Source organism: Choloepus didactylus, chromosome 20, assembly GCF_015220235.1.
Source record: "Choloepus didactylus isolate mChoDid1 chromosome 20, mChoDid1.pri, whole genome shotgun sequence".
In the NCBI taxonomy this organism is placed as follows: Eukaryota; Metazoa; Chordata; class Mammalia; order Pilosa; family Megalonychidae; genus Choloepus; species Choloepus didactylus.
In genome coordinates, this window is record NC_051326.1 from 29,701,454 (window position 1) to 29,727,342 (window position 25,889).

A 25,889-nucleotide genomic window follows, 5' to 3' on the forward strand; every position below is an offset into this window, starting at 1 on the left:
GAGGGCGTGTCAGGCAGCCAATATGCCTACTTTGTTCTCATTCCGGGCCAGTGTTTTCAGAGGTAAAACTGGAACTTTTGAAAGATGTAGGAGGAAAAAACCCATATAATGTTAAAACCCTTAGGGGACAAGCCAAACTTTAATATGCAGTAATATGGTCTATTATATAGGAGAAAAAAAAGTTGTAAGAAATTCAAGATTTCATTGAAAGAAAATTAGAGTGTCACTCAGAATAGATACAAAAACATCATGGGGCCTGTTGGACCTGAAGACCTGGCATGGTCTGCAGGAGAAGGAGCTCTGCATCATTTGCAACCATTGGCAGCAGCCATCAGCATCCGCTGCCCAGTGTAAGGAGGAGGGTGCTGCAGCAAGAAAGACCCCCAGGGATCACTGGTTCCTCTATGTCCTACTCAAAAGGTAGGTTACTACCTACAGGAGACACAAAGGCTGGGATAAGGGCTTAGAAGGCAGCCTAGAACTAAGTGGTTGGACTCAAATTCTTAAATTCCTCACCCAGGCTGGAACAGAGAGAGAGCTGATGTGAGTTTAGAAGTTGTTCATGGAACTAGTCTAGATCTCCATCTTACGGCTCAGAATGATCCAAGTATTTCCTTCCCTTAACAAAATTCTCGGACAAAGAATAAATGGTCCAGACCAGATACATTTGTGACTACCTTAAGAGATTTCCTGACCTGCTTTTGGCAGCAGCAGGTGCCATGGTGGGTGGCGAGGCGGCCGCTGTGGTGGACGAGCTGGTTTTGGGGGTGCGGCAGGCGACCAACTTCGCCGAACAGTTCCGCTCCTACTCCAAGAGCGAAAAGCAATGGAAATCCGGGATGGAGTTCATCCTCTGCCACCTCCCGCACTGCCGCCACCTGCCCAACGGCGGCGGACGCGTGGACCAGCTGCTCTCCCTTCCATGGTCTGAGCCAGTCACCTTTTCCAGGGCTGCAGTAGCAACAAAGATCTTTTAGACAAGGTGATGCAAATGGCTGATGGAATTGAAGTGGAAGGCCTGCCACAGTTCACTACCAGAAGTGAATTAATGAAAAAGCATCAAAGCTAAAACAGATTTATCACATTTTCATCATCACCTACAGGCTCAGAAAGGAGACTGCGATGAATGTGACACTGACCAGTGTCTTTCTCAAGACTTCTGGTATTGCCCACCCAAAGGAGGAGAGGCAGTTGGAATGAAATGGAATCTGTCTAGGTTGACTTTTTAGTTGTTCTCATTCTTCTAGCAGCTATCACTGTAAAAGCTTGCATGGACATCCATGTGTTTGTAAGATAAGTTTATCAAGATTGTAAAAGTCCTGTTCTTTATTTTCAGTTTTTAATGTCAAAATTTTATGAAAAATGCCTGATTTTTTAACTGTTGCTATATTATGAGGATATGCATTTTATCAATTTGTATTTTTCAACAATGTACCTTTAAGTGTGGTTCAGTTTTTTTTTAACTTTCCCCTCCACACTGAAGAAAAACATCCTTTATTTCCTTATTTCTACCTGAAATTTATGCCTGAAATATATATATATATATATGTGTGTGTGTGTGTATGTATATATATATGTATATACGTGTGTGTGTGTGTATAGTTTTTTTTTTCCTTCATTTTTTTCCCTCCTCTTTTTTTTATGTTGGGAATCAAATCATAGGACTTGGAGGGTCCCTGAGGTACCCACCAATTCATGGGAAGAGGCATCCTACTGAACATCATCTTGTCTTATTTTTTAATCTCATTCACCCACGATTCTACAGCTTTGCCCAGACAGCCGGCCAATTTGTAGAGTCTCTAGAAGTATCCAGGCTATTAAGCAAAGCCCACCTCTCTTTTTTTTTCCCTAGGGAGAGCTTGAAGCTTGGGTCTTCTAGACTTGAGGTACTGCCTTGCCCATAGCCCCTCAGGAAATACTCTTTAGCAGAATTCTGCTTTGCTCTGAAATTATTGTATTCATTTTCCCCCTTTTAGTGTATCTGTTCTTCATCTCCTCTCCTGTTCCTCTTTCTTATTTAATGCTCACCATTAAGTATATACCTTCAGGCATAAACACTAGGAGAGAAGCTTCATTTGGGGGACACAATGTAACAGCTAAACACAGCTGGATTCACTCTTTCAGTGCCAGGCACTATGCTTGGTACTGGGGATGGTGACAAATAAAACATAGACCCTGCCTTAGCTTAATCTCCTGTGACTATGGGTAACTGGACAAGCAATTCATTGTGCCAGAAGTGGAGGAGAGGAGAGCTGCCTGTGGGAGCATGGTGCCTGAGGACAGAGAAGTGGGACAATACTCTTGCCCATGGCTTGAGTCTTAGGCCAGGCAGTATGCTTTGGATGGGCCACATCCCCGCACGGCTTCTAGCTCCAGTTTCCCTAGTAACCACTAGGATGAACTGAGCAAAGAGGTCAAGGACTTGGAATTTGCCTCTGATCTGTGATCTTGGATAAGTGACTTCTCTCCCCTGAGCTCACCTCAAAAATGAAGATCATGGAAATATTTACCACAAACAGCTTTGAAGGCAAGGATTAATTAAGATTAAATGTGCCTAACAAGCCTTAGCCTATTCTTTTCCTCAAATGTAAACCAGCCTCTTTCCATTTTGATTACCTGTGCAAATTCATGAAGCTTAAAATATAAAGTGGAAAAAAAAAAAAAGATTTCCTGAGTGTTTGGGGACTGTATTAGTTTTTGTTTGCTGTGTAAATGAATCACCACAAACTTAGTGGCTTAAAACAGCACACATTTATTAGCTTGTGGTTACCGTGGAGCAGGTGTCCAGGTGTGGCTTTGTTGGGTTCTCTGCTCAGGGCCTCACAAAGATGTTGGACAGGTGAGTTCTCAGCTGGAGGCTCAGAGAAGCTTCTGCTTCCCCACTTGCATGTGTGTTTGCAGCATTAGGTTCCTTGCAGCTGTGGGAAGTGTGGCATATAGATTCTTCAAAGCAAGCAGGGAGGGAAAGAGAAACTAGTGTGAGACTGCTAGCAGCCTGAAGTCTTCTATAAAGTAACAGAACCATAAGAGAGACTATCACCTTTAGAAACAAGCCACAGGCCCTGCCCACACACAATGGGAAGAGGTTACCCAAAGGCATGAGGACCAGGAGGCAGGGATCAAAGGGGCCTCCTGAGAGTTTGCCCACCACAGGACCCAACATGGTATGGGTTAAAATCACTGTCATTTTCAAATCCTCCTAGAATGTAGACTGTCCTGATTGTTCCCTACAGCCCCTTTTTTCATCAGCCCAGGCAGTCAAGAACAGGAGCTGCCAGGGAATATCAAAGTCATGATGTTGAGCAGAATTAGAAACTAAGTGTGAACCTGGAGTCCAATGTACCAAAGAGTAAAGTTTAAATATTTCAGCAAAATTAGCTTAAACAAAGTGTTAAAAGGGAAATTGCAAACCTTTGAGACCAACTTGAGGTAGATTTGCTAATTGATGATTAGATGGATAGATAGATAGATAGATAGATAGATAGATAGATAGATAAACAAAAAATTGTGGGCACTAGGGTCCAGGTTTGAAGTCTACTGGACCCCTTGAAGTAGAAAGTTTCTCTTGCAAATAGTGGAAGTATATAGCACAAATTTATTAAGGAATATGAAAATCTACAGTCAAGTAATAACCACTAATTTACCAGGTTATTAAGGTTAATTGCTGTTATAAGTTGAATTGTGTCCCCTAGAAAGATTGTTGAAGTCCTAAACCCCAGAATCTCAGAACGTGACCTTATTTGGAAGTAGGGTAGTTGCAGATGTAATTAGCTAAGGTAAAATGAGGTCATACTGGAGTAGGGTTGGAGCTTAATTCAATGACTGGTGTCCTTTTAAGAGGGGGAAAAGAGACCACGAGACAGAAATACACAAGGGACAGGAAGACAGAAGAAGAAACTGGAGTTACACAGCTTCAAGTCATGGAAGCCAAAGATTGTTGGCCACCACCAGAAGCTAGGAAGAAGCAGGGAAGGAATCTTCTCTAGAGCCATCAGAGAGAGGATACCCAACTGACACCTTGATTTTAGACTTCTGGTCTCCATAACTGTCAGAATAAATTTCCGTTGTTTTAAGCCACCAAATTTAAGGGTAATGTGTTGTGACAGCCTTAGGAAACAAATACAATTGTTTTCATCCGATACATAAAACCTGTCTAAATAGATCAGATCTTGACAGACAAAAGGTCTTGAAGACCAAGAAAGACATCAAGACAAAGTATTATAAATGGATGTTGATAGCTCCAACATAGCACTAGACTTTGAGAGGGGCTAGTTGTTTGGTAACAGATGACTTTCAAAAGCCAAGCCACATGAGATCACATTGAAGAGGAGAGAGATCAATAAAGTCCAGACAAAACAGAGCAATTGCAGTTTTTGAAAATCAATGAGTTGAGAAATGAGGGCAGAAGGCTAGTGTTCTCCAGAACCTTCTTTCCCTTCTTGGAGAGTCTCCACTCCAAGAAAATGGGTAAAACTGAGTCCTTTCCTAAGGTTACTGCAGTTCTTTGGTTCAGACACCACACTCACCTTTAACTCCAGCCGAGGACTGGAGAACTAAAAATCTCTTCCTTTAGGCCACATTTAGGCACTTTAAGTGTTATAGCAAAGAGGTTTAAAATCTTCATTTTACTATAATTTCTTTGCTTCTTAACTATTTGGATTATTCTCTTCCTCTCAATGTACCCATCTAGCTGGAATGTTCAGATAAAGCAGGGCTGCCCCTACTTGGGTCTGGTTTCCTACCAAGCAGAGACCTAACAGTGAGAAGTTTTTATTGGCCCTACCCTAAATCATAGGAAGAAACAAATTCCTTTGCTGTAATTTTACTTGGGCTTGGATTTCCTTCCTTTTTCTCCCCATGTAGTGAGACAAAACAGGCCTTGGATCTAGAAGAAATGACCAAGGAGTAAGGGCCGTAGGCTAGAAGTCCAAAAGAAGGTTTGTAATTTACAAATGAGTCTGCCCAAGTTATCAGACCTAAGGGAGTCTGGATCCAAAATTTAACAGTGTTCATTTTCTCTCTCTCTCTATTCTCCCTGTGAAACCGACAAAACAGAAGTCAAATCAATAATCCAAGGACAAGAAATACATCCTATCATGGGTATACTAGTGCTGTTTTCCAGGCATTCCTAGTTCTTCTCCCAGGCACACAGTAGAATAGCATTCCTTCACCATTTTAGGTTGGGTGTGGTCATGTGACTAAATCTGATACCCAAAAAAGAGGCTATTAGAAGTCATTAGAAGCTTTAGGAGCCAGCACACGGTTTGCCAGGCTCTTGTCCTCTAGGACATGTCTAGCACTATTCAAGAAGGTGGCTGCTCTATCATTCTGGATTCTTGAGAGGCTGCAATGAACACAGAATGATCAGCCTTGACATGTAGCACAAACCAGAAATAAGCCCTCATTGTTTTATGTTGCTGAACTTTCTTTTTGTTTGTTTGCTTCTTGTTCTCTCAGCCTGATTTAGTTTATCCTGGCAGTCACCCTGCTACCTATGGTATCTAAAACTATTCAGACAAAGGCAGAACCTTCCTAAGAGCCATGATCCTGGGCTTGAATTTTCTGCCTGGAACTTGGAATGCTCCAAACATCACCCCAGGAAAAATAGACTGTTGGATACCTTGTTGAGCACTGCAGGCTTTGACGAAAAATAGCCAAAATATCTAGGATGAAGAATGTACCACTATTTATAGATTGCTTCTAGGGAAACTCTCCAGGTTTTCATTTTTGAACTAATTTGTGGAGAATACCTGAAGCTCACTTTTTCTGTTTAGAAAAATAAGGGGGTAGGAGGGTGAGAAAAATGAAAGGAGGGAACTTTGTCAGAAGCTAATTCATATCCTATATACTAGGTATGAGGCAGATCTTTGCTGATATGGTGGAGCCAGAAGACCTATTATGAAAGTTAGCCCAGAAAGAGGCCTAGTCAGGCAGTAAAATATAAACATTATTGGAGAATATAACAAAAGCATAGCAACGTTATAGAAAGAATCAAAGAGAGACATCCTTTATGCTGTCAATTAAATTAGAAGTAGGACAAAGATGAGGAGGAAAGACCCATGAGAAGAGAAGGAAGTTTACAAGAAGAGGCATGAATTGAGAAGATAATGCTTGAATTAAAATATTATCCATAAGAGATTTTTAATTTGACATTAAGTAAAATACCCAGAAACGTCAACACAAAATTTTCTTCTGAGTGGGAAAGAAGGTTCACAAAAAAAATTTTAATTAAAAGAAAATAACAAGTTTCAGTTTTACACACATTTGACTTATGACTGTTCAATTTATATCCGTCACAAGAAAAAACAAAATACACTATAGTAAGAAAAATAAAATAATATACCAAATAACTCATGTAGTAGCAGGACCACAAACTCTGGAGTCCTACCACCAGAAGGAAGGTAGGAAAAGGCCACTGTGCTAATTATACACAGCTTTGAAACAAGAGGTAGTCCAGATAAATGCAGTCCACATTCAGACTCCACATAAAATGCAGTCCTTTCCTGATTCAAGTGCCATGTTCACATAAAGTTCTAAAAATTCTCTCAGTATTTACAAAATTTAAGGATGCCTCCCACTGGGAATTAGGATAAAATAAGACAATCAACTATAAAATTGACAGAAAGAATCCCCTCCCAATCTGGACCCATCTCTCTCACTTCATTCTAGATGAAAGGGGTTGTATTAAAAAAGGTTACAAGAATGTCCAGGGGAGCCTTAGCCTCCCGAGAACACTGATTCAAAGCCAGAGTGTTCCATAGAGTTCTAAAGAGAATATCAAGAGCTACTTATCATCCCTTAGTCAGATGCTTATCCAATAACCTGAACAGATTACCTTCTGAGGTAAATAGGTTCTGCAAGGGGTACTTCAAACCCAGACCTATTAGAGGTGTACTGATAGATAAATGTGGTCCCAGAAAAGAGGCTGAGCCAAAAACAGTTTAATCAATATTCCAGGAGGCAATACAGTTCAGTTCTTAAGAGCCTACCCTTCAGTATTAGACAGACCTAAATCCAGTCCTAGTTCTGACATCTACTCCATGTGTGACCTTTGTAAGATGTGTAGCATCTCTCTAGGTGTTGCCATCTATGAAATGGAGGTAATAGAATCCACCTCATGGGGATGATTCTGAAGATTAATCGATATAATGCATGTACAGTGTTTAGTGCTTGGCATTGTAAGAGATCAATATATGTTTGCTATTGTTAGAGTTTAAAGTTTTCCCTTTGGGCCTGAGGAATGCCTTATCCTTTGTCCAATATCAGGTCAACAATCCAGTAGAGTTGGAGAACTTAACCTGCTTACATCATTCACAATCAACCCAGAAATAGAAACCTGTGTAGGATATCTATAGGCTATTCTGGGACTCATCCAAGCAATTAGCAACAATTAGGAATTACAAGAGATAATATAATTAGGAAACGTAGAATAAAATGGTCCCCTTAGGACAAGGTACTGCAAAGAACTGAACAGTTCCCCAAACCTAGATTGACGTTGAAGGTCTCTTGAAACTCAACCAATACTATTCAACGTTTATTCTTTATTTTGGGAGCCCTGTCTTTCCTTTTGATTGACCTTCCAGAGAAGAAAAAATCAAATAATGACATCCTGATTCAGAAGGGTCAAAAGGTCTTTGATATCCTACCTTTTGAGTGTCCCAAATTATGGACAAAGGATCTAAGTGGCCACAGATAACTGAGATACAAAGAGGCTCTCAGAGCCATGGTGAGAGAATCACCAGTGCTCTGTTGCTTTCTCAGTATAGAAAGTGGACACGTGAGCCCACTACTTGGTAACAGTACAGAAGGAGTGCCTGGGTATCACTTGGGCCGTGGGGAAATGAAATCTTTTCTCAAAGAACATATCAGGCTTTTGAAGTAGTTAGAAACCATGAAGAATTTTAATTCCAAACTTTAGAGCTCAGCACTGAATCCACAATAGTTTGATCCCCTGATGAAATGTCTTGTATATTTAAGAATGTGCTGGGCAATAAGCTCCTCAGGATCTGAAAAGTTGTAAGTAAAAACTTAAAAGTTACAAATGAAGAAAGATAGGGAACTTTGGCCAAACTTTTTTCCCAGGAGAGAAGAACTTATGGCGTGAAATAGCATTGATCACAGATAAATAAATCCTTGTGCAACCTCTGTCCTTCAGAACCCATAAGAATTAAGTAAGGGAATCCATATCTTAGAAGCCAAATGATCTAATTTGGTTCCTCTTTGTGTGTTGTCCTTTTTGTCATTATGTCCTGAAAAGTCATTTATAAATTATATAATTAACCTCAGTAGCTTAGGTGCAAATATGGTATTTATCTCTTTCAGTTTTCTAATTAATATCTCTAGGCATAACATGACTTTACTAACATTAAGCTCAGTGTTTAAGACTTGTACTCAAAGGAGATTGATGTCAAGCATACAAGATTATAACTAAGGCACAGAGATGAGAAAAAAATACCAAGGACCTCATATTTTAAGGTCAAGACCCACCAGCAGCTGCACCTAGCCTTTTATCAGCAAGGTCTATTGAGAGACATCAGTATAGAAAGAGTCTTCCCACCACTTGCCAATATAAAAAAAGAAATGTTGGATGGGTTGGTGGTCTTTTGGCAAAAACACTGTTAATGGAGAGATGGAGAGAGGCTATCCCCTTTGCTCTCCATGAGAAACCAAAGGAGGGAGTGTCCTAGAGAATGATTTGAGAAAAGTAGGAGTACCTGAAGGAAGATGAAACTTGAAATTTGTTTCTCCCTCAAATATTGAATTATCCAGCAATATGTATTGAATGATCCATATTAGAAAAATGCCTCTGTGCTACTGCAACAGATAAAAGGGAATTGAAGGCAGATGGTGCAGGTGAGAGAGCAGCCTGAGACTCACCATTTCATGTGGTGAAAACATTAGAGTGTCATTTGGGTTGAGTGAACAACCAGGAAGATAGTGGGGGTTGAACACTCTTGCTGGTATTTTTCCAGGCAAGGAGACTTGACTAGCATGTGTCTGTTTTTGGTGATGGTGAATGGTTGTGTTGTATGGAAGAGATTGAGCCAGAGCTGCATCTCTGACATTAGAGAATTGTGCAATAGGGAAATCCCAATGGATTCAGTTAAGAACCCTGAATATGGCCCGTGAGAAAGTCAGCATTTAGACACCTGGTCTACTAAAGATAAGACAATCAGATAATGTTAGAATAGCAAGGAAAACCACTTAAGGAGAGGCTTGAAATCCTGCTTCCCATAAATGATATACTGGACATAGTTTTAATGCACTACCATCTATCCCTGAATTTGCCTTGCTTTCTGGCCAGAGCAGTTCTAGAAAACACTTTATGCAGTGCAGTGCCTCTGGTTGTAGAGCCAGGTCATGGATATTATTCCTGCCATCATTATATGCCTAGGAGCTCTGAATCATTCCAATTTGTAAATACAGATTGGGTCTGCTGGGTATCTAGTTTCCCTAGTAACTGCTCAGAGAAGCTAGTTGATGCAACCTAGAAACACAGGAGAGTTAATATCTCATTGGATGTGGTTTAACCAATGGGAGACAGGGAATGAGAGGGAGATAGCTGACAAATCCTTCCTGAAACACACTGTAAGAACACACATCTAATATACTTCAGAACATTCCCCAAATGAACCTGCAGGAGAAGTATACAGTACAAAAAGTGGAATACCCAGACTGTAGTCCATGTCTGAGCTGTCACATACCAGGGGACCTGAAGGACCATCATGAAACTTTGCTTATATGTATAGCTGGTATAACATGGAGTTTTGACCTAAATCTCTCTCACAGTGGCTCCATTGTTTCCCAGGCCCCACCTGTGATCTTTTTTTTTTTTTTTTTTTTTTTACCAGTCTTACAGTGAATAACTGGGATAGATATTCTTCTCAGATATCGGAACCTTTAAATTGAATCCCTGATACGGGAATGAAGGTTATTACGATGGGAAGAACCAAGTGGAAGCTCATGAAACTGACCACCTCCAGCCTAGAGAATACATCAGAAGCAATACGCAGTCCAGAAGCACTTGTATAAATTAGTGGCACATTCAGAGTCTTGAAAGATGCAGCAGTGGTAGTTCCCAACATATATGCATTTAATTCACACATCTAGCCTCTGCAATAATCAGCTGGATTGTGGCTGATGGTTTAGACTAAGGTAAATATAAACAACAGAAAGACCTGATTGCAGCTATCATACTGAATCAAAACAGTCTCTGGTACTTGGTATGACAATTTGCTCTGGCAAAATCTTCCTTCTCAACTCCCATCAATAGGGAGGTTCAAAATCAGTTTGTTTTACATCACAAGGACAGCAATATACATTTCCTCTCTTGCCTCAGAGTCATATTAACTCTCCATCTTTAGGTAATAATATATTCAGCAGGGCCTTGATATTCCTGACAATTTGAAAAACATAATGCCGATCCTCTATATTAATGACATTTGTGAGCAGAAAGTGACATGTATACTAGCTGTTCTAATGGGACATATATGTGTCAGAAGGCAGAAGACAGTCTCCATGATTATTCAAAGGCATGCCACACTGGTGAAGTGTACTGGCACATGCCTGATCACTCCCTCTAAGGTAAACTATAAATTGTCCCTAGCCCCTGCTACTACTAAGAAAAAGAAATATATGGTAGACCTCTTTGGATGTTGGAGGAAGGATACACCATCCTAGGGACATTTTTCTGACCCATTTACTGGATGACATGGAAGTTTGCCAGTTTTGAGTGAGGTCTAACAAAGGAAAGCAATGCAGAAGGTCCAAGGTATAGTACAAGACGCCCCACAAATCAGGTGATATGAGCAGATCCAATGGTGCAAGAGGGATTCACAATGGGTTAGAATAACCTATGGAGTCCCTGGCAGGTCTCAAATAGAGAGTCACAGCACAGACCCATAGTATTCTGGAGCAAAGCCATGCCATCTGCAGCAGAAACTATTCTCCATTTGAAAAATAGCTCTTGGCATGCTACTGGGACCTAGTAGAGTCCATACCTCTGACCGTGAAATACAAAGGGATTGGGATATTGGAGCTGCCTATTATGGATATTGTCAGATCCACCAAGTCATAAGTTAAGGTACATATAGCAGCAATCCATTACAGGATAAAAGTTGCACATTCTGATTGAACCTGAGCAGATCCAAAAGGCAAAAACAAATTATATAAACAAGTGGCCTAGATTCCCAGGTCACCTACCTATGTTGACTTAATGACTACCCCTCAACTCATACCTTTGGCCTCCTGGGGTTTCCCTATGACCAAATGATAAAAGAGAAAAGAACTTTGGCCTGGCTCACAGGTGGGTCAATGGAATGTGTTGGCACCAGCAGGAAATGGATTGCCCCACATTATGGCCCCACTCAAGGATGATCCTAAATAATAGTGTGAAGAGAAATTATCCTAGTGATCAGAGTTGCAAACAGACAGAATACTTGGTGGTTTATTTTTTAAAGATGGTATAGATGTAAAGGTGGACTGAGGAGTACACGTGCATATACATATACACACACGTGTGTGTGTGTGTGTGTATGTGTACACTGTGGCAGATGAGAGGGTGAGAGGACTGACTTGTCTAATTGTTCAAGGTTCTGAAAAGAAGATGATTTGAAGGACAGGTGCAAGGAGGACTAGGGAAAAGTATGTAAATGAATTATGGAAGTATACAAAGCATGCGGATATTTGTATCTTGCATTAATGCCCAATAAAGAGTATCCACTACAGAGGAGGTACTCAAAAACCAGATGAACTCAACCTGCTCTTTACTTGCACAATGAGCCTATAAATAGACTGATAATGGTAGAACAGCCGGAGACTGTGCTTGGCCTAACAGCATGGGCCCCCACCCACCAAGGCTGATCTGACCACTCAACCTGAATAGAACTGAGTCTTAAACATTAGACTAAGGCTGTTCTAATAATTGAATATGTCTGGAAAACTATAGAATATGGTGAGATGTTAAGGGACAAAATAAATAGCAGGAAAGCAGGTTCCACGTATCACAATGGAGTTCAGTTATTGGGAAAAATGTCATGTTTATACATGATCAGGCTAAAGTGTTTTTATCGAAGATTACTTCTTCAGAGAAGCTTTAACTGATTCACCATTCTAGGCCAAATGGATGTTTCTAGTCCTATAGCCATGTCCTTGAACATCTTGCTAGCATTGTTACCTTATTATTCATCTCTAAGGTTATAGTTATCACTCAGTAATTCAGTAAACATATATTGAGCATCTACTATGTGGCAGATAATGTTCTAAGCACTGATGATCTACTGTTGAACAAAAATAGACATATTCTACTTTTATAAAACTTGAAGCATAGTGGAAGAGACAAGTATTAACCAAATAATTATGCTAACAAATATATACTAACAAAATTCTCAGAAGTAAAGAGGGAATATCTAGATGCATATCGTAGAGGAATCTGATCAAAATTGTGGTATCAATGAAACATTCTAGGAAGGGTGAGAACTTGAGCTGGGAACTGAAGAATGAGTGAGAGTTATGTAGAAGTTGAACTGACACATGTTCCAAGAAAGGGAAGAGTATGTGAAAAGATCCTGTGGTGGCAAAGAATCAAGTGGACATTCAGTAGGTAAAAGAAACAGGAATTGGACATGGATTAAATATAGAGGAACAAAATGACAGTGTGTGGTTTATGCGCCTGCATGAGGTCATGCCTTCTCTAGGCCAGAGTACACTGAAGTAAACAAATTTGGAGAGAGAAATCGTGAGTTTGGTTTTAGAGGTATTGAAGTTTACAAAAATTGCATTCCTTTCTGATTGAAAAATAGGTGAAAGTCCAGCATATTCTTTTACGTTAAAGCAATTTTATATATATAATTAATATGTTTAATTCAATGCTAAACTTAGTGTGAAAGAAATTAAGCACAGTTGGAAACTCAAATGGAATGTATTTAATGTCATCTTCTCTGAAAATATAATTACTCATCACTTAATAACTTTTAGTATCTCAAACTCATCCTCTTACCCTCCCTCTCTTGCAGAAAAATTTTTGCGCACCTACTATGCACTTAGCATTGTTTCAGGTGCTACACATACAGTGACAACAGCATTTATCTTCAAGGACTTCATAGCTTTGGAAAGAAAATAGAAAAATAGACAATTACATCATAGTGTGGTAAGTGCTTCAAAATGAAGTAGGGAGTTCTATGGGAGCACATAAATAGGACCCATAGCCCAGCTTTGGAAAGTGGGATTGAGAGATGCTTACCAGGAGGTGGTAATATGTAAACTAAAATCTGAAGAGTAAGGAAGTGTTAGCCTGACCAGTGAAAGGCATGGAAAGAAAGACAGACCCAAACAGAGGGATCTAATAAAAAAAGGGAGAAGAGAAAGAGGGAGAGACAGAGAGAGAGAGAGACAGAGATTGATTATAAATCATTCAAGAAACTACATCTAGTTTAATGAGAGTGAATGGTAGAATTAGGTAAGAAGTAGTATCAAGAGGTAAGTCCATCATATGCCACATTAAGGAGTTTGGGCTTTTTCTTGATAGCAATTGGAAATAATGAAAGGTTTGAAAGTAGTAGTCAGTGACAACATGATTAGATTTGCATTTTAGAAAAATCACTCTGGTATCTGTACTAGAGGAAAGCAAGACTGGAAGTCAAAAGACCAGATGGAGTGCTGTTGAAACAATCCAGGTGAGAGATAAATATGACAAGTGCAAATAGAAATGGGTGGCTAAAAAACAATTTGGGGGATAGAACCAAATGGACCTGTTGATTGGTTAGATAGGCAGAGAGGTTTTCAAGTGAAAAACAAAGACTGGCTTGGGGGACTGAATGAGTAATGGGAATAGTTTCTTGGGAAAAGTTTATGATTTTGGTCATATTGAGCCTTGGATAGCTGAAGAGCATCTATGTAGAGATGTTTAGTAACTGGTTATGGGGTCTGGAGTTCAAAAGGGAAATTGGGGCTAGAGTTAAAAATTTGAGAACCATTAGTTAAATATGATAATTGAAGGGAAAAGATTAAGAGTGTGTGGGAAGCACATGTAGGTGAGAAAACAAAGCAGGTCTAGGTTGAAACTCTGAAAAACAGAGGCAACTAAGTGATAGCCAAGGAGTGATGCCTGTAAAGGACACTTAGAAAAAGCAGAGTGATAAGGGGCCATCCAGGAAAAGGTTGAGTCACAGAAGTCAAGGAAAAAGACATGTTGTAAAGGGGAGTGTTAAGGATAGGCCAACTGAGGTGAGGGCTGCAGAGTGGATACTGGTTTTAGCAACAGGAAGGATATTAGTGACTCCCACACAGTGCTCTGGTTGACTAAATTAATTTTCCTACTGTGGGATCTCAGATATCTGCTAATACCTGATTTTAGAGGAAATGAGGAAGCACTGACCAGCATTCAAAGACTTGTATCAAATAAAAAACATCTTTGTTATACATTACAAGATCACCTTAATCCCACTGGCCTGTATACTACACAAATAACAATGCTTTTACCAACTCAATTTTAGAAAACAATTTTATCTTTGTTAAGTTCAGTGGTGACCTTATGATCTTCATCATTCCTGATAACTCTGTATCTAATCTTTTTGAACTATTTTTCATTGCTATATAAAGGATTCAAATCCCCCAAGATAACATTTCTGGGGTAAAACCATTCCTGTATTTCTTGAGAGTATTCATGCAGGAAGCTTGGCTTAAGTGCTTTTCATTTTCTGCTATTGTATTGATTGTTTTGCAGGAGGAAACGGAGATTTGATTTATCAGCTCTCCATCAAGATCAGGCCACAAGGATTAAAATGTTTACCACACTTCCAGAAATAATGCTGATGGTTTGCGTTAGTCAGGGGGACCTCCAGCCCAGTATTGATACAAAAAACTGGGGTATCATGTCAGCACAGCTACCAGGTATTCATCTCCCTTTGAAAGATCATCAATGATCTCCTGAGTCATTAGATCATCACACCACTCTGTATTAGCAAACCTATGGTGGAAAATGAATAACTTGAAAAAAATTTTCATTATTGAACATGAGAAAATACAAAGGAAACTGATTCCTAAGTGGAGCTCCAATCTTATATCCCTATGATCCATTCACCACAGCAATGCCAGAGTTCCTTTTATGAAATGCAAATTCGATCTGCTGTTGCTTGCTTAAAAACCTTTAATGGCTCCTTTAACCTACAAGATAAGGCCATAATTACTTATTGGGACAAAAACAACAATAAGAGCTAAACGACATGTGCCAAGGAATGTTCTGAGCTTGCTGAATATGCTATCGCAAACATTTTAAAGTACTTATGGTATAGGATTTTTTAGTAACTGCATTTTAGTATTATTTATTTTTGTAGTATTTTAATAGTATTTATTAGCAACCTTATTTTACAGGTAAGAAAACTGAGATATGCAGTATTGTGTTCAAAGTCAAACAAGTATTTGGTGGTAAAGACAAGATTTGAGCCCAGGAGGTGGTTAACCACTATAGATAATCCCATCATGAGCTCCAGCAATCTCTCTAGCATTTTCTCTCACAACTCCTAATTTCCAACTATATCAACATGCCTTCACTACATTTTTCCCTCTAGCAACAATAATAATAAACAGCAACCTTTATCACCCTGCTTTTCCCTGCATATATGCCTTTCACAGTCTTATGTTCTCTTCCTCCTTACGTTCATGGAATAATCCTAAGTGTCCTTCAAGCCTCAAGTCCTTAACCAGCCTTTTCTTCAATTTACCACCATCTACCCACCCTGAGTCCTCTCATCTACCCTAATAGCAAACAGCTTTGCAATCTCTAAGACATGTTAATCTAATTTGACAGGCAAGGTGACTGGGGCTTTAAAAAGTTAAGTACGCACTTGAAATTTGTGGTCGAATCAAAATTCTCCGCTTGCATTTCTAAATCCAAGACCAGAACCTCTTTATTATTATATTTTATATACTCATTCTATCAAAGACCAAGACAGGTGAGTTAAAATTTCCAATTCCTCATGTCTTCTATTTGATTTCTTTGCATATTTCTATATGAAAAGTGTTTACTTTATAAATTTCTGAAATACAAAACTTCCAGACTATCATGACATAATTCTGGATTGTATTAAAAAAAGTCCCTCTATGTCTTGTTTAATGAATCTTCTTTGAAAATTATGATATCAATATGGCAATCACTACTTTGTTATTGCACTGTCTTTATATGACTTTCTACAACTTTGTACTTTTAATCTTTCTGAGTTGATACATTTTAACTATGTCTCTTACAGATAATATGTTTCATTTTATATTTTTGACACAATTTAAGAATCTATGAATTACTCTTTCCTTTTTTTCCATATATATCTCTCGTATTTTTTAATTATAAAGGAAATTCATGTTTGGCATAGAAATTTTAGAAAATACCTATAGATACAAAAAATCAAAGCAAAAATAATGTCATCACCAAGATATATTCACAGAATGTATATATGTATGTATATATGTATGAATACTCAACTTCTTTCTATACATGTGTGCATAAATATAATAAAAACTAAACATTTTATGTACACTTACTATAAGCTAGGTACTATGCTAAGGGTTTTACATGCATTAAATCATTTAAACTTCACAACAGTCAAATGAGGTATTATTAGTATTTCCATGTAAAAATGAGAGAATAAAAGCAAAGAGATATTAAGATATTTCTCTAAGGTAGATCTGAAATACAAACTCAGTAGATCTGACTCCATGGGTCACATTCTCATTATACTATAGTATCCCTCATGATAGACAAATTACAGCAAGATTAATTAAGTGGGTAGATAGATGAAAGAGATATTACATTACATATTGTTCTATAACCTGCATTTTTACTTAAAATGTGTCATAATTTCCTGTCTTATTAAATACACTTCCAAACCATGATATAAATAGCTTCCTCATATTCTGTCATGCAAATATACTACCATTTATCAATCAAGGTCCTGTAGTTGAACATTTAAACCAAGATATTTCTTTCTTTCTTTCTGTTTTAAGAATGACAAGTCATTCTAACCAAGGAGATCCATAGCTTGGTGCAGCCACATCAAAAATTGCTTAATCTGGGTGTTTCTTGAACCGTTTGATATTCCAAAAGTTACAGTTGCTTTGGTTTGTTTTGTTTTAGTCTTTAAAAATTTAATCACAAGTCATTTTACCCAGAAAATTATTGCAACCCAACATTTTTTCCTGGTTTATTTTGTTGTTATTGTTGTTCAGGTTGATGGATCCATTTTAGTGTTCTTGTCTGGCAAGCTCATTCAGCCTAGGATCGCCTTCACTCACTCTCTCCCTTATTTCCTCATCCCCCAGTTTCCATCCTCCAATTCTGTGACTGTGTATTTGTATTAAGGACATACACTCCTTGAATAAATAAACACGCTTCCCAGGAACACTGCCCAAAAGGCCATCAGAGGCCTGTCTCCCAGCAGACCTAGAAGACAGGCCTCATTGCTCTCAACCACCCCTTCATCCATGAGGAGCCCCCACTTCCAGCCAGGCTGCTCCCCCGGTGAGAAGTCAGAACTCCTATTTTCTTTCTGCTGTTGCTGCTGTCCTTTTCCACTTTGTGTCCACGTCCAGTTATCAACCCGAAGAATAGTTTCTGTCAACATTTTTATGAGCATCACTTCACCCCAACTTTCCTCCTGCCCACCTACAATTCCCATACTTTAATTCATTTTTTCACTTCTTCCTTAATTTCAGAACTCCACCACACACAAGAACAGAGACACCTTTTATGAAAATTAATATCTAGAATTACTGGACTGTGTATTACTAATTTTTAAAATTTGTTTCTACTTTTCATCTTTGAATGAGGTTAAGTCTAGCCTGCCTTGGTATTTACCCTAATAAGAGTGTAGGAAGCTTCTCTCTGGTTCTCCATACTATTCATCTAACTTATAGTAGAATTCTTTCGTGCCTTTGTATGGAGGTTGCATGATGTCAGTTTATTTAAATTTTTCTGATCCATGGCCTAGCAGCTCAAGGAGGATGAGAAATGAACTGAACAGTCCAGCAAGAGATTTTGCCTCTGCATGGCTTCTCCATATTTACTGAAAATACTGCACAAGATTGAAGTTTTCTGTCTGATTTCTGTATCTCTTCAACCAAGCCTTTATCTTAAACAACAGACCAGCCTGTCTGTCCAACCAAGAAAGGGTCCTGTAGTTTCCAGGAAGGATCTCTACAACAGAAGGATGTGCCCTGTAATATTCTGGAAGAAACTAACTCAGGGAAAATCCTAACAGTTCTGTTTAGTGTGGCAGCTTCACCTAGAACCTACCAGAAACTACTAGAACCTCACCAGAGTACAGCTACCTCTGGATGCTAAAGTTGGTTCACATGAAACAATCTGTCTCTCTGTCCTCTGCCTCCTGTTTTTTTCTCCCACACTCTACCCACAATTCCATACCTTGGGTCTATTTTCAACTCCTTGTGACTTCACAACATTTTCAATGAAATAAAATTGTGAGTCAGGCTTCCATGACCATTTTCACACTGCTTCTATCTGCCTGGGGGCCTGAGAAACTCTACTTTTGTGTCAGTCAATGGCAGCCTTCCTTAACTCACATTACCGTTTTTATATTTTTTTTGTTCCTGTCTGCCAATTCTGATGGGAGGGGAGAGAGAGGAAGCTGAGTATTTGTGTTCTCACTACCATCCTTCAAGAGCCCTGGCAGCATACGCTCCTTTTGATTTAGATAATCAATGCAACAGCAAGTAAATCTGACTTGGCCCTTCTGCTGACAGACACTCCTTTGTTCTCCTAAAATGATGAAGAAGGGGCTATTTTAAAGGTTGATGCTATGGACATGAATTATTATTTAATAAGCATATTTTAATTTAATTTAATTCTCCACAGCATCGCCCGCTCAGAGGCCAAGATCATGATCCTCTGAGATAGAATGTTTGCACAAACAAAGACAATGAAGATTTGATTAGAATGGAGCATGGAAATCCTGCTGAAAATATTTTCCCTTTGCCTTGGAAATAGAAATTTGTCAGTCTCCCTGGAGAAACCTCATTCACACCCAGCCACCATCATCACCAAATATCCTTAAATAGAAACTTGTTTCTTTTCACCATTCTAATAAACTTCACAATAGAATTTTCTCTAAGTCCTATACATGTTCTGGTCATCCTATCAAACTCACTTTTAGTCTGGGAGAAGGGCCATCTTGAAATCTGATCATTATCTCCAAAAAGAGGACGAGATTATTGTTTTAACCTTATAAAAAATCACAGAATGTCAGCACTGTACAAACTTCAGAGATTATTTAGGACAACTCTTCATCTTCATGGATGTTAAAAATGAAGTGACTTACTCTCATGGCCACAAAGCCAGTTAGTGGAAAACAGTGACCAAAATCCACTATTTTAGGATCTACAGTCCAGGATTATTCTTTCCATTCTATTTTTTTAAATTTTAGTAAAACACACACTTGTGCACACTGCACACACATGCCAAAACAAAAACAAAAACCTTTTTCTTATGTTAAGAACTGGATGGAATGAGTTCTAGTGAATGGTGTATGGGGGGAAATGTAAAATTACCAAGTCTGAGTTTTCCCCATGGTGTACAGTCACCCAACTAAAGATCTGTGGGTCTCTTTGAGGAGGATGGGGGAATCCCTACCATATATTCTTGCCAGGATGCTATAGGGTCGTTCCTTCTGGGGCTCTGACCTCATTTTTCTTTTGTTTGTTTTTTTGGCTTGTAAATCCACTTTTTTTTTAATATTCAATTTTATTGAGATCTATTCACATACCATACAATCATCCAAAGGGTACAATCAGTTGTTCACATTACAATCATATAGTTGTTCATTCATCACCCAGATCTATTTTTTGAACATTTTCCTTATACCTGAAAAAGTGTAGATAAAAATAAAAAAAATAAGAGTAAAAAAAAAAACACATCATCTGCCCCCTTTCCTGCCCTATTTTACCTTTAGTTTTTTTGTCCCCATTTTTCTCCTCATCCATCTATACATTGGATAAAGGAGAGTGTGATCCACAAGGCTTTCCCAATAACACTGTCACCCCTTGTAAGCTACATTGTTATACATACGTCTTCAAGAGTCCAGGCTACTGGGTTGCAGTTTGTTAGCTTCAGGTATTTACTTCTAGTTATTCCAGTGCATTAAAACCTAAAAAGGATTATCTATTAGTGCATAAGAGTGCCCACCAGAGTGACCTCTCAACTCCATTTGGAATCTCTCAGCCACTGAAACTTTATTTTGTTTCATTCTGCATCCCCCTTTTGGTCAAGATGTTCTCAATCACACGATGTCAGGTCCCGATTCATCCCTGGGAATCAAATCCCACGTTGCCAGGGAGATTTACACCCCTGGGTGTCTGACCTCATCTTTAGTTAATCATATCTGGATCTGAAAATTGGTTCAAGTCCCAGCATAAAGCGATGGATTGTCACTAAGTCCATTATAACAAGCTGTTAGTAAATAACAAGTAAAAACAAAATATAAATTTTCTTAAATCCAAAAGGAAGATTAAAAATCAGATATATTATTCTGTCTCTCCTCACTTATCTCCCTTACACACACACAGAATCCTACCACCTATCATCACCTCCAACGTTATCACTACCTCTATGCCATTGTCACCTTTTACCCTAATTACAGGAATAGTGAGCTGGTTTCCCTGCTTCTACCCTTTTCATCACAGAGTATATTCTCAGCCCAGGAACTAAGCTGATACTCTCAAAAGGTCATGTCACTCCTCTGCTCAATACTCTGCTGAGTCCAAGCTAAAGAAGTTTATAAGGCCTCGAAAGTCTCCTTCCATTACCCTTATGAATTCATCTGCTATGAATTTCCCACTCTCTGTTTTACTCCTATCGGGTTTCTGGTTGAGAATTTTTCCAGTGACTCTTCCCTCTATCTGAAATGTTATTCCCCTAGGATTCCCATGGCTAACTCCCTCACATCCTTCAAGTCATTATTTCAAATAATACCTTTATTTAAATAAATAAATAATACAGTTATTTATTACACTTATTTATATTGCTAACTCTTCCAGCATAATTTCATATAGTACATGCTTTAGTTATTTATTATGTCGCATTTCATTCTCTCTTCTAACCACCAAACCATAAACTTTGAGAGAGAGCCAGGATTTTAGTCTGTTTATTTCCTGTTATATTCTAAGCACCTTCAACCATGCATAGCACATAGTCACTGCTCAATAAATATTTGTTGAATGAAGGAATCAATCAATCTATCAAAGTATTCCCTCTGAGATCAAAAAAAAAAAAAAAAAAAAAAAAAACACTCAAAATGGCTGGTATCATCAACCCAACCCTATTCAAGTTTGTACTCAATTTTCTAGCCAGAGCAGTAAGTCAGGAAAAATAATAATAAAAGATATAAGTATGAGAATTAAGAAGCAAAATTAAAATTATTTGAAGATCATATGATCACATATTTAAAATAAAAAATCCTACAAATAAATAATAGGTTAAAAAAAGATTTTATCAGGATTTCTCTGAGGAAAAAAAAACCAATATGCAAACACCAATTGCCTTTCTGCACACCATCAACAGAAAATCTAAAAACAAATAATCCTGTTGAATAGCATAAAAATATGAAGTCCATAAGAATAAATCTAACAAAGGTTGTGCAAAATATTTATGGAGAAAATTTTTGATGTAACTGAGAGACATTTAAAAACTCCTAAATATGTGGGAAAACTTGCCACATTCACTGAGTGACAAAAGCAATTCCCCCTAAATTAATCTTTAGGTTTAATACAATCGCAAGGAAAATCCCAAAATATCTGTGTTGTGTGTGTGTGGATGCGAAACTGCCAAATTGATTTTAAACTGTATATGAAATGCTAAAAGCAAACTCCAGTCAAACACCCTTGAAAAAGAAGGGAAGGTGAACCACATGTCTTATCAAATAGCAAAATTTATTTCAAAGCCACTGTAATTAATACAGAATAGTACTGAAACAAATATAGACAAATAAATCAATGCTACAGAACAGATAGCTCCCCCATCAAAGGATATTTTATATATGAAGTATCAATGCAAATCAGTAAGGAATGGATGGACTTTTCAATAATTGGTGCTGGGACAATTGGACATGAAAAAAAATTATCCCTATCATACACTACAAACAAAAGTCATGTCAAAGTGAATTAAAGACCCAATTGTAAAATGTATTAATATTAGAGAATATGGCTTCTGGATAGTGAGGAATTTCCAAACACCCTAATTATAAAGGAAAAGTCTGATAAACTCAATTTTATTAAAATACAAAATAAGAATTTCTTTTCATCAATAGACACCAAAAGGAAGTGAAAAAGCAAACCATGGAATTTAAGGTTATTTGCAGCACATATAACCACCAAAAAGACAAATAAGAAATATAGATAACTGAACTGAAAATAAAATGGGCAAAGGATTGGAATAAGTTCTTCACAAAACAGGGAATCCAAATGGTCACTCAAAAAGTTGACATGCTCAACTCATTATTAAGATTTAAATTCAAATCAAGACCACAATAAAAAAACATTATATATCCATTAGGTTGGCAAAAATTAAAGTATCTGACCATTTCAAGTATTAGTGAGAATGTGGACCCATAGGAACTCCCCTGGGAGTGAAATTGGTACAAATGCTTTGGAAATAGTTCAGCATTAACTAGTAAAGTTGAAAATATGTATGCCCTATGATACATATCCTTAAGTATACACTCTGGAGGAACCCTAGCAAATAGCCAAGAAATATATACAATCCTTTTCATAACAGCATCATTCAAAATAGCCTCTAAATGGAATTAATCCAAGGTGCATCAAGGTAGAATCAACACATACATTGTTAAATATTAATACAATGTTATACCATACACCCATAAAAATATATAAACTATAGACACACACAACAACATGGGTAAATCTTACAAACATACTATTAAGCAAAAGAAGCAAAGTCAAAAGAAAATATCTGTATGATTCATTTGCATTAATTTCGAAAAACAGACAAAATCAAATGAAAGTCTTTAGGGGGTAGACTATGGAGGAGATAAATCTATAGACATAAGCAAGGACAGATGGTCACATTTGTTTGGCTGTTGAGTGTGGTGCAGAAGACCAGGTTGTGATGGTGGAGAGGCACAGTGGAAAGTTTATATTTGATCTCAGTGTTTTCACAGGTGTTTGATTTGTAATTATTTTTTAAACTGTACGGGTGTTTTATACAGTTTTTCTGTATGTATAAAATATTGCACAAGTAGAAAAATCAACAAACCCCACAAAAGCAAAGGGATGATGAATCTAATTCCATAACCATCAATATGACTGGGAGAAGTAGTCACAGAATTAAGAAAACACCTTTTTTTTCTCTTCACATTTCTCTCTGCTTTGGCTTGCTTTGAGCACTAATTATCTACTGTTTGTGTTGCTGCCTATGCATTTTAATAGCTGTTCACTGATCTAGTCTGACCTTCTGCTTCATAATTTTGAATAGTCAGCAGAAGGCATTAAATTGCATCAAGACGTGATGCATTATATAATAATGTAAAAAAAAAATAAGATAAAATGATGCTAGGGCTTGCAAAGCAGGAAAATGTAATGAGCCCCTTGGATATAAGACATCCCTTTGATTGGAACAGAAATGTTAAACAATTGAAGTGCAAATATCTTGAGGCGGGCAAAGACTAAGAACATCCTTTTCCCTCCTACTCCCAGGCTTTGGAATTGAAAATCCATTAACAATTTTCTTATTTTTTGCATTTCAGTTCTGAGCAGAGTTTGTACACAATTTGGCAAATTAGTTTCAGAAAGACTGCTGCCAATTTATTTCCTAATCGTATAAGGGAGGATAATTTGAGGAATAAATTAAGGATGAACCGGGATTTGAAACGATGTCTCTCTTATTTCAGAAACTTTGTTGTTAACTGTCATGTCAGACGATTTCTCTAAAAGAGCTCTGGATCACTTTCAGAAGCATCTGTTCAACTACTGTCTGTAGACATATCCAAGATGCACAAACCTGATTTGGAATCTGATTGGGACTCTATGAATTTTATGAAATCTGCCCTTTCTAATCAAACAAAAAGCAAACAGGAAATGTTTTAACAATGCAATCAAATTTCTGTAGAGATGTTTGTATAGGGATAAGTCAAGAAGCAAAAAAAAAACCAGTGTGATATCATGGGATGCACCCAGGACCAGAGTCAGAAGACTTGATTAATTGTGCAACCTTGGACAAGTCATGCAGCCTCTCTATACGTAATTTTTCTAACCTGAAAGATGTAAGAATATCTGTCAAATCAGTCTCACATTGGATGGATCAAATGAAATGAAGGCCATGGAAATAAATGCCTTGTAGAGTTTTAATCACCCTCAAATGTTTTATCAGTATTACAGAAGCCAAATGGAGAAGATGCTGAAAATGTTTGTTCTTTAAAGTCCTCAGACATTCTATTCATCTAGTCACAACTCATCCCAATTACATGTGGCAGCTCATTTCACCAGGCTTAATTGTGCTGGTACCTTAATCCCCTATTGTAAAATTTGTAACTCCACAGAGATGTACCTTATGGATATGTAATCAGGAAAACCAAATGGAAAGGCAGAATGACATATAGGACTAGACTAAGACTTGGGTTCTTATTCTCATCTGTGTTAACTTAGATGGGTGAAACATATGATTGCTCAATTTCTGCCTATTCTAAAGTTTATTATAAAGAAAACACGGAGATAAGAATCTTGCTGACTGACGAGCCAAGGAACATATGCTTTGAAGTTTTCTGTAATAACAGTGAAGGTTGGCATGAACCCAACTCTCACCAGTTCCTCCTGAGTGGGTTCATTTTCAAGGTGGACCCACTGCATTAACTGTTGCAGAGCCTATGGCTACAGAAGAATATTCTGCTAAGTAAACTGGATCATATGAGGTCTGAATCTGTGACCTTGGCCTTCTTAGCTGTGCTCTAACTAGATGAGGTAACAGGACCAGATGGTAACAAGATATAGAACACTTTGCAGAAGTCACTCTGTACTTGACAGATCAGAGATGACTTCTGAATAGTGAATCCTTTGATGACACATGCTGTTTCACCCCTAGGTACTTAGTACGTTGTTCTATGGAAGCAAAAGTAGGGAGACAGATGGTCAAGCTGGAGGGAAGGAAAAAGAGAACAAACATAAAGAGAAGGAAAAAAATGCTTAAAATTAAAGGTTAGGATTCTGGCTAATACCCGGAAATGTGAAATATAATAGAAAGCATATAAATCTCAAAGCATGAGAAACTAAAGTATAGACATAAGTCCTTGCAGTACAAAACTTACCCATCAAAATGAAATATTTCCCTTCGAAAGAACACATTACATCAAAACAAAACATAGTACACAATTGGCCTGGTAAATATTCATGAAAGGTCTCCAACCATGAATTATGTGTTGATATAGAAGAAGAGAACACTGCAACTATGAAAACTTGAGAAGAATTTCAAAGTTAAGGGAATCAGGGCAAGGCCACTGGCTGGGGGCAGGATATTTCCAACCCTGGTTACTAAGGAAATTTCAGAGGCAGTCTATAAATAGCTCCCTGCCATTAGCCCCATCAGAAAGGAGGCTCTGCAGCAACACTGCAGCTCTGCGTGTTGCAGCAAGAAATTGAATTCTGATTCTTTTCCTTTTTTTTTTAATCTTATTATTTCTCGTTGTGGAAAGCAAGAAAGAAAAATAAACACCACAGGAAAGAAGATGGAAGAAAGAGTTGCTAGATATGTATAACCCAAGACTTTAATGTTTCATCTCATAGGCATGGTCCGTAAGCTCCTGCAGCTATGAAAATAATGCATATGTTGCCCCTTATGTTACACTAGGTGGGAGTTCGTTATGATACTTAAGCCTGGTTTT

General features: G+C 38.0%; 1 protein-coding gene and 1 pseudogene across 1 annotated transcript; both read left to right on the forward strand.

Annotated features, from left to right (window-relative positions):
* Positions 1–719: 719 nt before the first annotated feature.
* LOC119516532 (CDKN2AIP N-terminal-like protein) lies at positions 720–1,069 on the forward strand. The gene is given in 2 exon segments (XM_037812838.1): positions 720–915; positions 918–1,069. Coding segments are annotated over 2 exon segments (348 nt in total).
* Positions 1,070–2,828: 1,759 nt separating this feature from the next.
* The window catches only part of LOC119516446, a 49,287-nt pseudogene continuing 26,226 nt past the window's right edge, over positions 2,829–25,889 (forward strand).